The 16,266-nt window shown below is 44.2% G+C and overlaps 1 protein-coding gene across 1 annotated transcript in view; it reads left to right on the top strand.

The window, feature by feature from the left end:
* Positions 1 to 16,165, top strand: part of LOC310962940 (FYVE, RhoGEF and PH domain-containing protein 6-like) — a 30,713-nt gene extending 14,548 nt beyond the window's left edge. The window contains exons 6-21 of the mRNA XM_083935563.1: positions 1,214 to 1,365; positions 2,095 to 2,251; positions 3,401 to 3,488; positions 4,014 to 4,064; positions 4,624 to 4,682; positions 4,771 to 4,842; positions 6,043 to 6,111; positions 6,221 to 6,304; positions 7,158 to 7,237; positions 7,717 to 7,819; positions 7,903 to 8,046; positions 8,134 to 8,236; positions 9,501 to 9,595; positions 10,959 to 11,087; positions 11,181 to 11,329; positions 12,662 to 16,165. Of these exons, the coding sequence (XP_083791689.1) occupies positions 1,214 to 1,365; positions 2,095 to 2,251; positions 3,401 to 3,488; positions 4,014 to 4,064; positions 4,624 to 4,682; positions 4,771 to 4,842; positions 6,043 to 6,111; positions 6,221 to 6,304; positions 7,158 to 7,237; positions 7,717 to 7,819; positions 7,903 to 8,046; positions 8,134 to 8,236; positions 9,501 to 9,595; positions 10,959 to 11,087; positions 11,181 to 11,329; positions 12,662 to 12,704 (1,578 nt within the window). The 3' untranslated portion in view covers positions 12,705 to 16,165. The remainder of the gene's footprint in view (positions 1 to 1,213; positions 1,366 to 2,094; positions 2,252 to 3,400; positions 3,489 to 4,013; positions 4,065 to 4,623; positions 4,683 to 4,770; positions 4,843 to 6,042; positions 6,112 to 6,220; positions 6,305 to 7,157; positions 7,238 to 7,716; positions 7,820 to 7,902; positions 8,047 to 8,133; positions 8,237 to 9,500; positions 9,596 to 10,958; positions 11,088 to 11,180; positions 11,330 to 12,661) is intronic.
* The last annotated feature ends 101 nt before the right edge of the window (positions 16,166 to 16,266 follow it).

The following is a 16,266-nucleotide window of genomic DNA, read 5'->3' as shown; positions in this document are numbered from 1 at the left end:
CCTCCAGATACACACATACCTTCGATAATCCTCTGTGTGTGCTTGCTTGCGCGCGTGTGTGTGTGTGTGTGTGTATGTGTGTGTGTGTGTATGTGTGTATGTGTGTGCATACTTGTGGCAAAGTCAAGGTGGGCAGTTTTTCTTTTTCCTGTGTGTCAGATCTTTCTGTCACAGTGCATGATAATTAATACACTGTATATATTATATAAGTTGATGTTTTTTAATTTTTACAGTCCTTCTTCTTTGTTAAGTTTTATTCTTTGGGTTCGTTTTGTTTCTGCATGAGAGGAGGGAATTAGAAAGTTGTTCATTAGCTGCAGTATTATAATAATTAGTATAATGTCTCAGGCATGATAAAGATAATCATGTTTGTGCTACTGATGTGCTACTTATGCATCACGCTGAAAATCCCTTTTGAAATAGCAGATAAGCCTCCAACATTTTCAATAAAGAGAAACACTTCATCACAAATACACATCACAGCGGTGTGATAGTGTCACTGCTGTCTCTCATCACATGTTTTTTTACATCTAAATGAACTTTGTTTGTCACCTGAAAGTTAATGTTTCAGTACATTAGAGCCACACACACACACACACACACACACACACACACACACACACACACACACACACACACACACACACACACACACACACACACACACACACTGAGAGAAATATTAACCAGGACACTGGGATCCTGCGTGGCCTCCCTGCTTCCTTCCAGGTGGATGTGTGTGTTGGCACACTAGACAGAGTCATGAGTGCTTTGTCAGCTCCGTGTGTGTGTGTGTGTGTGTGTGTGTGTGTCAGAGGGTGTGTGTGTGTAATATGTGCAGAGAGGTGGGCGAAGGGAGGAGGAGGGGGCAATTTATGAGGTGATAATCAGTGGTTCCTGTTCAGCTGCAGTATACAGTGCTGTGTGTGTGTGTGTGTGTGTGTGTGTGTGTGTGTGTGTGTGTGTGTGTGTGTGTGTGTGTGTGTGTGTGTGTGTGTGTGTGTGTGTGTGTGTGTGTGTGTGTGTGTGTGTGTGTGTGTGTGTGTGTGTGTGTGTGTGTGTGTGTGTGTGTGTGTGTGTGTGTGTGTGTGTGTGTGTGTGTGTGTGTGTGTGTGTGTGTGTGTGTGTGTGTGTGTGTGTGTGTGTGTGTGTGTGTGTGTGTGTGTGTGTGTGTAATAATGATGGCATTCCCCCTCTGTGTCTCTCTTTTTAGGACTTTCGTGATGCTGTTGCCAAGGCGACCCGTCAGAACGGGAAGCCGGTGGTGGATGAGCGGATCCTCAGCCAGATCCTGTATTACCTGCCTCAACTCTACCAGCTCAACAGAGACCTGCTGAGGGAGCTGGAGGAGCGAGTGGCACACTGGTAAACACACACCACACACACAATCACACACATTTGTCGGACTACCCAGGTGAGCTCTCATACCCCGGTTAACAGACCTAGATGACTCCTTTAGTAACTGGAGTTCTCTCGCTTGTAGACGTTTTACCCGAGTTACTATCGGGTTTCTCGTCTGCGCATGTGCCGGGGTTAGAACACCCCGCTCCACGGCGGTGGTGTCTGAACTGGAAATAGAATAAACCAGGAAGCGACGGCGCGGAAAACAACGTGAAAAAAACAACAATACCTTTAAACCAAGGGGGGACTTCTCCATGGCACCTAACATCACTACCAAGAAGAGCCGTTTCTGTCATAATTCTGGCCAAAAGTCGTCAGATTTTGACAAAGGCGAACCCTAAAAAAGACGGATTCAGTCCAAACTGTCTTATTGTATAAGTCAGGTGCTAGAGTTTGCAGAGCTGTTTCCTGTTTCAATGTTGACTTACTGAAATATCCTTCAGTGTGAAGTCTACGGTGAAATTTAGACAGTTTTGGGCACATTATAATTTGTGCCTACTTTGTGTTTAACTGCATGATCTTAGCAGTTGAATATGTGAGTGTAATGTTATCATAAACCCTTTGAATGATGTCCAACACTAAAAAGAATATGGTAAATATAAGAATAAATATGCACATTTTCTCACAAGGATATCCAACTGCAGCTCTTTTTCCTTTCCTTCTGCTACACTGATACTGAACGTCTGGTTCCAGGAGCGATCACCAGAGACTGGCGGACATCTTCGTCCAGAAGGGTCCTTACCTGAAGATGTACTCCACCTACATCCGGCAGTTTGACAACAACGTGGCTCTGTTAGACGAACAGTGCAGGAAAAACGCCGCGTTCGCTGCCGTCGTCAGAGAGTTTGAGGTAAAGTTTTGGGGGAAAAACGTTGTGTTTATTGAGTATTATGTGTTTTTATTAATGAGGGAAAGTTCATTACTGAATGAACATTATTGTTTTTTTAAAGTTATTAATTAATTGACTAAAGAAATTAAAGCCTTTTCTTCCTCTTATAAAGAGCTGTACCTTTGTTTTTAGGGAGGGGGGTATCTTTATCAACCGTTATCAGGCTTAAATCTGCTTTTTTTGTCATTTCCCTTCAAACATCTCATCACTTGGTAGCTTAATTCACGTCATTTTCAAGCAAGATTTTAATAAGGCTTACGTTACATTATATGAAAATACTGTTACGGTCTTTACATCTTCACGGTGACTGCAGACATTTAAAGGGATAGAGAATAAAGGGATATTTTGTTGAAGTGTGGTTGTATGAGGTACTTTTCCGTAGTCAGTGTGTTACCTACAGTAGATGGTCTTTACACCCCCCAGTTTGGAGAAGACCTATTTTAGCCACTTAAAAGAAATCGACATCAGTGTAAGTGTACGCTGTATTTCGAATATTTTCACCACTTTAATTTGCCGTCAAACACCCATGTTTATGTTTACACAGGGGGGACTCGAGCCGTTCGTTGCTCTCTTCACAGCCACCAGACTCCATTGACAAAAACAGTAATTTCACCTCAGAAAGACAGGATTTCTTTCTCTACCGCTGTTTTGTTTTGTCCATCTGCCCGTCTTTTCTCTCGTTCTCTCTCCTTTTCTTCCTCCCTCCGGTGCAGACAGATGTGCGTCCTCCACAGAGCTGGGTCTGTCTGACGTCCCTGTCTGTTATAGTGAAGGTTTTCGTTGCCACCGTACTCTACGGGGGAATTGTTGGGTCTATGTAAATCATAAATAAGTCATAGAGTGTGGTCTTTACCTACTCTGTAAAGTGTCCTGAGATAACCCCTGTTATGATTTGGCACTGTAAATAAAATTAGGTTGAATTGAATTGTCTGCTTCTCCAAACTGCCGGCGTACCAACCATCATCTACTGTAGGTACCACACTGACTGGGGTTAAGGACCTCATACAACCACAAAAAACTGTCCCTTTAAGGATAATACTTCCAGTAGCAGCCATCAAAACTCTCTCCGCGTATCTCAGCCTCAGTGTTTGTGTATCTTTTCCATCTCAGACGAGTCCAAGATGTGCCAGCCTGGCTCTGAAACACTACCTGCTGAAGCCGGTGCAGAGGATCCCTCAGTACCAGCTGCTGCTCACAGGTACAAACACCCCCGACACACACTTTCACTCCGCCTTCCTCTGCACACTGAGGGTCAAAGGGTTTATTGAAGCGTGACGCTGATTCATTGACAGCACGTGATTGAAACCTGGGACAGAGGTCGGGGTTTTGCTTCTGTTTTGGTTCTGTACTGACACCCAGTGGTCAGACACGGGAACGTAAACAACAGAGAACCAATTCTGCAGAAGAGATTCAAATGTTCAAAATCATTTGGAAGTAAATGAGGGAATAAGGGACAGTTTGTCTCCACCTGGTGCCTGGATCAGGAGCAAACATTGGTCTGTTTCTTCGCTTATATGTGTACAAATGTGTGTTACATGTCCTTTAGAGGCTACTTTATGTGTTTTCTCCGTATACAAGAAACTTCTAAGGGTGTTATTTTGAATCCAAAGTGTTGGTGGAGCTTGCATTTTGTCTGTATGAATAAAACCTGCAGGTCAAACAAAGTGGGATCGGCATCTCCTTGTGTTTTAACACCTGCTCAAAATGAATAATTTTTTCCCAGATTATCTGAAGAACCTTCCAGAAGACTCGGAGGATTACAAAGACACACAAGGTGAGAGCAAACTGGGGACCCGTTCTCAACTTTCCTTTCTTTTATTGAACCATTGCCCTATTGTTTCCATCTCTAACGTAGGCGACGTTAGGGTTGGATTTATGAGAGGTCTACCTTGGGTTAGAAACTCTTAAATGATCACGTTCACTGTCATGGTTCGGGCATCTGGTAAGGATGCTCCCTGGGCGCCTTCCTAGGGAGGTGTTCCAGGCACGTCCAGCTGGGAGGAGGCCTCGGGGAAGACCCAGGACCAGGTGGAGAGATTAGATCTCCACACTGGCCTGGGAACGCCTCGGGATCCCCCAGTTAGAGCTGGTTAATGTGGCCGGGGAAGGGAAGTTTGGGGTCCCCTGCTAAAGCTGCTGCCCCCGAGACCCGACCCAGGATAAGAGGCTGAAGATGAGATGAGATAAACTATCACGTTCCCAGCGCCCCCCAGGGTTAGGCTTAGGTAACCCCCTGAGGACCACCCCCGTTGAACAACCCTAGTCTACCAGGAGGATCATTTGTGCCGTCCGTACGTCAAACACTAATGTTTCACCTTCGCCCGTCTCTGCAGCTGCCCTCAGCATCGTGAAAGAAGTGGCCAACCACGCTAACGACATTATGAAACAAGGGGTGAGACCTTTTTTCCACACACAGCTTCGTCTCCTTTCCTCTGGCCTCGTGTCTCTCCTCTCCTCACCTCACTGTTGTTGTTTTTCAGGATAACTTTCAGAAGCTGATGCAGATTCAGTACAGTCTCAACGGGCACCATGAGATCGTTCAGCCGGGCAGGGTGAGTCTCAAAACCAAAGACTGACAAATACCACCGCATATTTTAAGTAGTTTTCCTTTACCTAGGTTGCACTAAAAGACACAGAAACATAACATTTAAATGTAATTTTATGAAGCTTCAATGCAAATAACAATTAAAAAAACACATAAATGCAGCCAAAGGTGAATAAAGCAAGGTAGAGAAGAGTTTTTGAATTCATTTTGATGAATGTTTCTGCACGAAAAAAGGCAATTCTGGTCCTGGAGAGCCACTGTCCTGCATGTTTTTAGGTTTCTCCCTGCTCTAACACACCTGAGTCTGACAATAATCAAACTGTGACGAGCATCAGCTGCTTGATAACGAGCAAATCATTAGATTCAGGTGTGTTAGAGCAGAGAGAAACCTAAAACATGCAGGACAGTGGCTCTCCAGGACCGGAATTATCTACCCCTGAGCTAGGAAGACGTTTCACCTCTTATTCAAGAGGCTTCATCAGTTCATGTACGCATCTGACCAGGCTGGGACTGGTCCAGGACCAGGACCAGGACCAGGCTGGGACTGGTCCAACTAACTGGGGTGGAGATCCAGATATTTAACCTCTCACAAGGGCGATGATGTCACTGACACGCTTTGTGCTCAAAGTGCCAATGATCGTCCTTAGAGTGACAGTCGTTGGTGGGAAGTTGGTTTGGACTTCGTTAGTGCTCTATTGAGTCTGAACAACAGTCGTTGGAGTCACAGAAGACGTTTGTGAACAGTTGTTCTTTGAGGTTGGATCGTTGAATGAAGGGATGAAAGGGCAGCATTGTAAACTGGAGATAAGTGGTGTCTCAGACCTCCTCCTCTGTTTAGCGTTGGTTTCTCTACTTTTGCATACACGGCTTCTTTTACTCCTCTTTCAAACCATCTGTCCTCTCTGTCCAGGATGTGGACATTGTTGTCATCACAGGAGTGGGCTTTCTCCTTGAGGTGTAAGTGGACAGCGGAGTCCAGGCCTGAGGAGTTAGCTCTCCTGTGTTGGGCGTTTATAAACGCACTAAGGAAGTCGAAACCTACTTCCCACTGTCGTTAGAGTGACAGTCGTTGGCACTTGGAGCACAAAGGGTTCCAGTGACATCATCGTCTCACGTCTTGTGAGAGGTTAAATAGCGATGGTTTCTCTACTTTTGCGTGCTGCAGGTGTTTTTTATTATACTGAGAGCAACGTGTCGTCATTTCCAGGTGTTTCTGAAGGAGGGGACTCTGATGAAGCTGTCCAGGAAAGTGATGCAGCCGCGGATGTTCTTCCTGGTGAGCGTCACCTCTTCTCTCTCCCGTCTTTCCTCTCAAAGTGGAGCTGTGTTTGAAAACGTTTTGCATGTTTTTGAGCGTCAGTAAAATCCGTCTGTGTTGTCTCCAGTTTAACGACGCGCTCATGTACACCACTCCGGTCCAGTCCGGCCAGTATAAACTCAACAGTGTCCTCTCTCTGGCTGGGATGAAGGTAAGAGACTCACTGACACACTCACTTCTGTATCATAATCCAAGGGGGAAGAAAACATATTTACAACAACAATATATACATACAATATACTGTATATTTGGAAAAACTGAAATATAAAACAGTTTACAGTACAGAGCAAAAGTTTGGACTCACCTTCTCATTCAGTGAGTTTCCTTTCTTTTCATGACTATTGACGTTGTAGATTCACACTGAAGGCATCAAAACTATGAATTAACACACGTAAAAATATGGACTACAACTGAAAACACGCCTGATATTCTAGTTTCTTCACCTTTTGCTCTGATGACTGTTTGGCACACACTCTGCATTCTCTTGATGAGCTTCAAGAGTTCGTCACCTGAAACGGTTTTCACTCCACAGCTGTGCCCTGTCAGCTTCAATAAGGGAGGTTTCCTGCCTAATAAATGGGGTTGGGGTTGTGTTGTGCAGATGATGGTCCCACTGAAGAGACTGTTAGAATTTGTATTATGGCGAGAAAAAAGCAGCTAAGTAAAGAAAAACGAGCCGCCGTCGTTACTTTAAGAAATGAACGTCAGTCAGTCTGAAAGACTGAATGAGAAGGTGTGTCCAGACTTTTGGTCTGCACTGTAGATATACATAAAATATCAATTTACAATAGTAATAAATACAAAAGTACTGTAATAATGTGCAAAGAACAGATTGTTTATGATTGAGTCCATATTTCAGAGGTTGTTACTTGTTTATTTTTGATGTTTGATTCCATTTTTATGTCTGCGTTTTAAACAGTTAGTGAATTATTGATTATTGCTCGTGCATTTTTAACGTTTTAAACGCTGGTTTTGTGTTATTTTTGGACTTCTGTGTTCCCCAGGTGAGTAAACCGAGCCAGGAGGCCTATCAGAACGAGCTCAACATTGAAAGTGTTGAGCGCTCTTTCATCCTCTCTGCCAGGTGAGCGCTCATCACATTCTGCCTGTAATGATTCTTCTGTGTTTATGATGTTTAGAAATGTCCAGGGGCCTCATTTCTAAAGCTCGCTGCGCCCAAAAACCTTGCGTAGACGGGCAGAAATGTGCGTTAGCAAACGTTGGTATTTATAAAAACAATTATTTGCGGAGAAGCGTGCGTATTCCTACGCCAACTATCACCCGTGAGTGGAGCTCCCGCAAATCAGCGACACTCGATGGAAACACCATGAAATACGCCTGAGTCAGCAGAAAAAACACACACATTAACTATAGAATAATTGGCAGCAAATGTATTTCACACTGTATAAAGCCTGGCTGCAGTGGTGGAGAGGCTTTACTTTAATCTCAGTCTCGCTGCACATTCATGGTTTTGTGCGAACGCAATGTTTTGGGAAGGATTCCACGCACAGTTTTCTAAATGAGGGCCCTGGTTGCTGTAGCTGATGTACTTTGTGCTTGCAGCTCCGCTACAGAGAGAGACGAGTGGCTGGAGGCCATCGCCAAGGCCATCGACGACTACACCAAGAAGAAAATAACCTTCATATCAAGTCGAAGTCAGGAGGAGGTAAAACTACAAATCTGTCTGTGTTTATGCCGTAAATTCACCGTGAATGCGTCCGCGTTCACCCTCAATCTCTCTCGGCTCAGGCGGAGGGTGTTGTCGACACCGGGGCCCCGTTGGGTTCAAAGGCTCCCATCTGGATCCCGGACCTGAGGGCCACCATGTGCATGATCTGCACCTGCGAGTTCACCCTCACCTGGAGGAGGCATCACTGTCGCGCCTGTGGCAGGGTCAGTACCGCTGTGACCGCCATCAACACGTCAACGCTCAGTTAACCCCCTTCTCACCGCAGTGACGTGTGTGTGTGTGTCCGACAGGTGGTGTGTCAGGCGTGCTCTGCCAACAAGTACTACCTGGAGTACTTGAAGAACCAGCCGGCGCGTGTGTGTGATCACTGCTTCGCTAAGCTGCAGGAGAATAGTGAGTAAACGTGTGTTTCAGTTTCAGAATATTTAAAAGTCAACAATTAATGCGTCGACTAACGAGCACTGTGTGTGACACATCGTCTTCCTCTCTGCCACAACTATTAAAGACACGTCAATGAGACACACTTTTGTACTGGAGACGTGTTCGTTTATCACCATGAACACACGCACACACACACACACGCACACACTTAAAACTTAAAGGGAAGTTTGGGGTCCCCTGCTAAAGCTGCTGCCCCCGTGACCCGACCCCAGATAAGAGGCTGAAGATGAGATGAGATGAGATGAACTTCAGGACGATGTGAGCTTTTTTCAAAGACTCAAAGACTCCCCCAAAACCTGGAAATGCATTTTTACACTTCAGTGTCCTCATGTTGAAGTCAGTGTTTTTGTTTTGTTTTTTGGTTAGACGCCTTTAAATAAGGTTTGCGGTTAAACACAAGCGTTAATGATTTATTCAGTAAATAACTCACTCTTGAATTTGAAGCTTTTATGTGGTTGTGGCTAAATGAGTCTACAGAGGTTGTCATCGTCATCGACGCGATCGTGGGAAATCCGTCTGGAAGCTTCTGGTGGTGACGCTGAAGTCATGAAACCGGGCTGTAGTTCATTTATTTATGTATTTAATTTATATTTTTTTGCATTCACGCTTCAATCATAAAAGTCGTGTTCACTTGTGAAAACCTGTAAGTATCATAAACTTCTGTTTGCCACAGAGTTTATTTTCTGCATTAATCAGGGTTCATACAGGTGCTTGAAATCCTTGAAAATGCTTATACTTTAATGTGTTAAAGGTTTGAAAAGAGCTTGAATTTTGGATAAAGTGCTTGAATTTTGGATAACGTGCTTGAAATTACCGCTGCATCTCTTTAACAACAAATGGCTATTGAATAGAAATGTAATTTCTTTCCTCCTGGTGTTACGAAAACACAATTTTAGTTGTTTACAGCAAAATACCATCACTTTTTAATGTGATGTTAAGTGTAAGGTGCAGCAAAACCTTGAGAACTGACCTTGAAAGTGCGTGAAAAGGGCTTGAATTCGACCTTGGAAACGGTGTAGGAACCCATAATAATCTAAAAAGCAAAAGGCCTCCCTGCAGCACTTTTCTGAGAGTCTGACTATCATGTTTTGGTGTTTTCGTGGGATTTTTTTGACAATATTGACAATAATAACAATACAGAATATCGTCAGACTCGTCCTTTGAGGTATTATCTTCTGATTTTGGTCTATTTACTGAATCTTCCTGTCTGTTTTAGGTGACCGCTGTGCCTCAACGTCCGTTTCTCCGATCAAGTCCGGAGCTTTCTCCTTCACCAGGAAACAGAAGAAGATTCCTGCTGCACTAAAAGAGGCAAGTGTCACGAACGGTTCAGGGAATAACACAGTGAACCGGACCCAAAGAGAACGGTTTAAACATATATTTAATACACAAAGAGAACAAGGGAATCTAAAAAAACAGGGGAAAAGGGACAAAACAGAACGTGACGAGACGTTCGAGGGGAGGCAGGAACGGGATCTCGGGAAACTGAAACAAAAGGGATCAAAGAAACAATAATTAACAAATTAATCTACAAGGAGCGAAAATACAATCATACAAAGAACGGGAGCCAAGCAAGTGCGAGGCGTTACCACGTAAATGAGGAAAACAGACAGAGAGAGACAAGCACAAAAGGAAGGAGGGGATGACCGCCAGGAATGGGATCCTGACAGCAAGAACCACAAGTTTACGCTCATGGGCGACGTTTGCTAACATTGAGTTTGTTTCTGTGTCATTTATTTTGCATTAAAGACCCTGTTTATACTTAAAAATGCGTTTTGGAGCAGGGCGACCTCTAGTTCACCCGGTAGATTATGCGCCCTCATGTAACTCAGTACGTAAACAAGTAAAGTTTATTTATAAAGCGCTTTTCACAGGCAAAAGTCACAACGTGCTTTAAAAGGGCGTAAAACAACAAACAGGACAAACACAGAGAAACGCAATTCATCAGGAAAGACACACTAAGACCTAGACGTCAGGTTAAACTGGTACATACATTTCTTTATCTGTTTAAAATGTAGGCTTGTCGTCCCTTCTCTCTCTCGTGTTTTCTTTCTTTCGCCTCATTATCTAAATAATATAAGCAATAAAAACAAAAATATGTCGTAGGCGATCAGATCACAAGTGGACAGCGCTGAATACAAGTGTAAACGACCACCAAGACGCATCGTGAGGTTGCTGAGGTGGTCTGGGACGTATTTGACCGCTTGAGTTATGACCAGAATTAAGTCAGTTTGATATTCAGATAAAAATCTATTATCCATTTGAAGCATTTCATTGTATTCATAATTGTACTGGACTGGTTAGCTTTTGTAGGTTGTGGTGGTCGTGTAGGTGACGGCACGCCAACGCTCCTTAACTTGCCCGTTTTGGAGGAAGACAAAATTGAATGTGTGCGTCCAACATTTTGCCCTGTAGCTCCAGCTTACGTGACTGGCAAGAGCGTGCAGATGTTATAAATGTACACCGGGGCAAGAGCGTGCAGATTTTATAAATGTACACCGGGGCAAGAGCGTGCAGATGTTATAAATGTACACCGGGGTGGTCAGATGGAGACGATAGACTGTAAACGCAGGGAGACGTGTCTCGGCTGTCCACTTTTCAAACCAAGTGTAAACGGGGTTTTGTTTGTAGCGAGTGTGTGAAGTGATTGGTTTGTCTCGTGCTGTTTCTCCAGGTGTCGGCCAACACGGAGAACTCCTCCATGAGCGGCTACTTAAACCGGTCAAAAGGCAACAAGAAGCAGTGGAAGAGGCTGTGGTTCGTTATCAAGAACAAAGTCCTGTACACCTACGCTGCCAGCGAGGTACTCACGCACCCTGAGGTCTTCTTGTTTCAGCTCAACTCTGCGCAGCTTTTTCATACCTATATTTGACTGCATGATTGCTCCTCCGCGCAGGATGTGGCAGCGTTGGAGAGTCAGCCGCTGCTCGGCTTTTTCCTGAGGGAGGAGAAGAACGGGCCGGCGCAGAAGCTGCAGTTTAAGCTGTATCACAAAAACACGCTGTTTTACATCTTCAAAGCTGACGACATCCCCACCGCACAGAGGTACCTTTATTAAAACGGCTGACTGAGCTTTAAAGTTGTAATAGTTTACCCTGGCAACAGCAAACGCAGTTTAATGCAAGTGCAAACACGGTTTAATGCGAGTGCAAACACGTCTTAAGCAGCTAACTCGTGTCAGGAATAGAGCAGAAGAGCAGCTGGCGTGTGTGTTTACAGCACAGCCAAACAAACACTCAATAACAGCTGCAACTGCGGTTTGAGTTCATCCTGCTTTTCGCGGAGCAGACGCAGGACGCAGGACACAATAAAGTTTATGACCCTGCTGAGGACTTTATTTCTCCCTGCAATATTTAAAACTGACTTACGGTCAAAACAACTACGACTGTGGTCGGATACATGACATTATACAATATGTACATTGCATTTCCTGTGACGAAAGCTGCCGCATGTTTCATCTATAGATGCACCCATCCAGTTTTTTTATGATCCAATCCGATACCGATACCCGGGCTGAGCGTATCGGGCGATACCGATCGGATACTGCTGTTAAAGGAATGAACCGTATCCGGCTGTTAAGACATGATGAAACGCCCTTTCAAACTAGATTTTCCGGATCCAAGCCTTGTAATTCTCGCCGCAGTGCCGCGTTCCCCGTTGTTTGAACAGATCTGAGTTTTTTTTAGCAACATATTCTCATTTTACCTCTTTCTTATGGATGAAAAAGACGTCTAAGTGACGAAAGAGGTGAACGTAATTGATCACATGTTCAGCAGTGTTTTGTTTTGTTTCAACGGAGCGTTTGGACCCGGAAATCTTATTTTGAAAGAGTGTTACGTCAGACTGAACAACCGGATACCTATCCATGCTTGACATAAACATTTAGCCTTGTTAAAAAAAAAAGGTAACAAATGAACATAGATCTAAATGTACTTGATATTATTTATTAACAAATAACAAAGTGTACATTAGCAGCAAAAAGAAATAAAGAACACTTGCATGTAAAGTGCAAACAGATATTTTAAAATGCAATATAAAACCCTAACCGGTGCCGCAAACATAGAAGTGCAGTGACCAGATCACTGTAACTGTGTTGTTGTGTATGATATTAATAACAAAGACATGACTTTTATATCCAATCAGCCTAATTAGTCGATATCGGAGCCGATATCTGATCAGGGGATCGGGTAGCTGCCATGCAACGTCTATGAAAAGCTGTCACAGTCCTGCCTTCACATGTTACAAAGAATTTCTTCCCTCTTGAAATACATTAAGACGCCTCTCGGCTGCAGATAAATGAATTTACTATTACTATGCTATATTTTACCTTTATTGTTCGCTGGGAGCTAATTTCCTTCCTTGTGTTTTTGTCTTCAGGTGGATCGAAGCCTTCCAGGAGGCGATGATTCTCGAACAGTAATCTGGTTTTACAGCAGTGACGTCACATCGCAGCCCCGGAGCCAGTTGATAGACAACTTACGACCCCCCGATCGGCGTCAGGTCGGGGGTCACCAGCTCAGGAAGGACTCCGGGTGGACTGTTTACTTTAAACAGAAACCCACCGCAGAGAAAAGGCGACCGCCTCTCCCCCTCAGAACCGGATTCTGTTTCTCTAAAACATCGTTTCTACCAACGAACAGCTGGCGATGCTCAGCTGAGGTCAGTTAGTGTTTGTCGCAGCTGTGGGTCAAAGGTCAAGTCCAGAAGAGCGCGCGTGTGTGTGCGTGTGTTTGTGTGTGGAAGTGAGACAGAACAGTTGTCGGGAATATTTGAAGTCCTCGGACGTCTGGGAGTTATTTTTAACTGCAAGCGGATGAAGGAATTACGTGTTGTGCGACAACAAAATATAGAAAAATCTTTCATTCGGGCGCGTTGATGTCGCAAAAAGTCTAAACACACGTTATAAAATATTCAAAGTGATGCTTTCATCTGAATCGTGGATCGCCGATGTCCGCTCGAGAGTTTAAAGATGTAATAAAGTGGGATTTTACTGTGAAAATCCGGCTTCTACAAAGAAACAGGAAGTTGATACTCTGCTCTTACGCTCGATCTCTCTGGTTAAGAGATTTTACTCCTGCGTTTTTTAAAAATCTAACACTCGTCTAGAAGATGTGTTTCAAAATAAAACAACAACATCCTGGAGAAAACTGGAAATATCATGAATAATGTAGATATTTTTCATACAATTTAAAGTGTATTTTTGCCTCTTTAACCACATTAGGAACGGTTAACGGGTAAAAACTGTGTATAGACATGAAAGAGCAACATTGACCTTTTTTTTTTTTTTTTATATCGAAGCCAAGAGCTAATATTTATAAAATAGGAAGATTTATTGTGAAAGCACAGGCTGACGCTTATTTTGGGAGTCAGCGTTTGTTAGGAAATATGTTTCCATCGGTTATTCTTTTAAATTAAAGAGAAAACTTCTTACAGATAAAAGAAAAGGGGGCAAATACTGTGGAGAGTGAACTATATTTCTAAGGAAATGCTCAAAAAGAGAGAAAATTGACGTTTACGGCTTGTGTTCGCAGACGGTGTCGCCTTATATCTCCTTTTTTAGGATGAATTGCAATAATATAGGTGCTCTGTTTGACGTTCTTCACTACGCAACGACACATTTAAAGGGATAGTTCGGATATAAGTGTGGTTGTATGAGGTACTCATCGCAGTCAGGGTGTTACCTACAGTAGATGGTGGTCGGATATGTTTTCCCTGCTTTACCGTGCAGTCAAATGGTCCTTTTTACGTTTAAATGGGGGTAAAATGACCAGATTTCATTTATTCGTTCATTCATCTTCAACCGCTTGACCCTGTCGGGGTCACGGGGGGGGCTGGAGCAGATCCCAGCTGATATCGGGCGTGAGGCGGGGTCCACCCTGGACAGGACGCCAGTCTATCACAGGACACATAGAGACGAACAGAGACAGACAACCATTCACACCTACGGGTGATTTAGAGTCATCAATGAACCGAACACCTGCACGTCTTTGGACTGTGGGAGGAAACCGGAGAACCCGGAGAAAACCCACGCAGACACGGGGACAACATGCAAACTCCACACACCCGGTGACATTTCCAGTTCAGTATATCATTAAAATATCCAATGCTGTTCGCTATGACATAAAGAAGGGGGAAGATTACGGTTTTGTGTATTATGACCATGGTTACTGTTGCAAAAAAACAAGCACACAACGCAATTAAGGCCCCGTCCACATGAAGACGCGTTTTCCTGTAACCGCACAACTTTAGTACCGGTTTAGTCGACCATCCAAGCAGAGTCACCGTTATCGGAGCCTGAAAACGGTCTTTTCTGTAACCTGGTCCCAGAGTTGGACGATTTATAAACGCCCCCCCATGGCGTTGTGGTCTGGACGGTGAAACCTCATACTTTGTTAAACGATGGTGTCATGGCCCCACCTCCGGCCTCTAGCCCCTCGGCGTCACGTAACAACAACAGTGCTGCTGCGTGAGAGGACAGAGACGGACCCAGAGACTGTTTACTGAACTGGACTCTGAGCCACATGCATGGGACTGAATGAGGCCCAGCACAGATGTCTCCCTTTTCCCTGATGCTCTGAATAAGGAGCTGAACTGCTCTAGGCTCTGTTTCTAAATCCAGTTCTAAGAAGCTGTGAAAAGTCTCTAAATGTAGCGAGAAAGTGGCGCCTGGGAGTGCTTTGGGACGGGGAAGGGGCTCCCAGCAGCACCCTCTGCTCAGTGAGGACACTAACTGCAGAGTGAAGGGTGCATCAGAGTCCAGAACAGCACCAAAGTCTCCACTAAGACCAGAACCAGGGACACGTTCGTCTCTAGGATGGAGGAGGATTTGGAGAGAAACTCTCCGGTGTTTGGATTCTCCACAGTGTCTCCCCGTCTCTTCTTCTCTGTTGTGGTTGGTGTATTTCTGAGGCAGTTACAGCGCCACACCCAGGCCTGGCATGTGTACTACAGCGTCTGGAGTTGGTTTCACTGGTTTCCTGTGGACGTGGATACTTTTTAAGAACGACGGAGAACAGAAACGGTTGTTTTCGATCATCTGGACGTACCCTAAGGCTGTCTTAAAAACGGGGACAGATCCAGCCGGGGACAGGCCACCAAAAACCGGGGACTGTCCCGTTAACACCGTGGCGTTTGGTCGCCCTAAAACGAGGGGAACTGAAGCCGCTCTCAAAGCCACCAGACTCCATTGACAAAAACAGTGATTTAACCTCACAGAAACACAGTCTGTGGTCTATTTCTACATCAATCTGTTAGTTCGTTTGTTAGTTTTCTTAGTTCTTAACCTTTAAAACACCAAAGTCGCACAATAACACAAACAAACTCACACATCGAGGCTGAAATAGCAGCAGCTCCCGTGTTTCCCGTGAGGTTAAATCCCTGTTTTGGTCAATGGAGTCTGGCGGCTTTGACGAGAGCACAGAGCAGCTTCAGTTCCCTCTGCGTAAACTTTAATAATAAATATAAATACCTCATACAACACCACTTTAAAGCATCCAAATCATCCCTTTAAGCGTCCCGTTTCCATGACTACTCACTGTCTGGCCCGGGTACTCGAGGTTTGTAGTTTTAAAAACAGCTGTTTTCAGGTTTCTTGTCGGTGAGGTTGCCGTATGTTGCACTACCCCGTCGTGGCAAATTTCAAACCCTGCTTCTTTTAATTTTAGTGAAGGAATAAAAACGGTTAATTTTGTCATTATAGCTCACTGATAACTGTCGTCATACAATGTCCTGTGTGCCTCTTTCAGACGTGCGTGTGTGTTAGTGAGGTATAAATCTGCTCGTCGTGTATTTTCTTCGTGATTGTACATTAACAGCGAACATTTGTAAACATCTACTCTATCAGAGTTTCTCCTATAAACAATGATTCTGAACTGTCGGGCAACAGTTTTTAATAAAATATATAAATATATTTCCTGTCCTGCTGTTGTTTCATTTCCTGTTTTCTTGCGTCAAAGGATGAAATGAGCTTCACAAACTCACCT

Source organism: Echiichthys vipera (assembly GCF_963691815.1).
Source record: "Echiichthys vipera genome assembly, chromosome: 20".
NCBI classification, from domain to species: domain Eukaryota; kingdom Metazoa; phylum Chordata; class Actinopteri; order Perciformes; family Trachinidae; genus Echiichthys; species Echiichthys vipera.
This window is presented reverse-complemented; position numbering and strand designations above follow the sequence as displayed.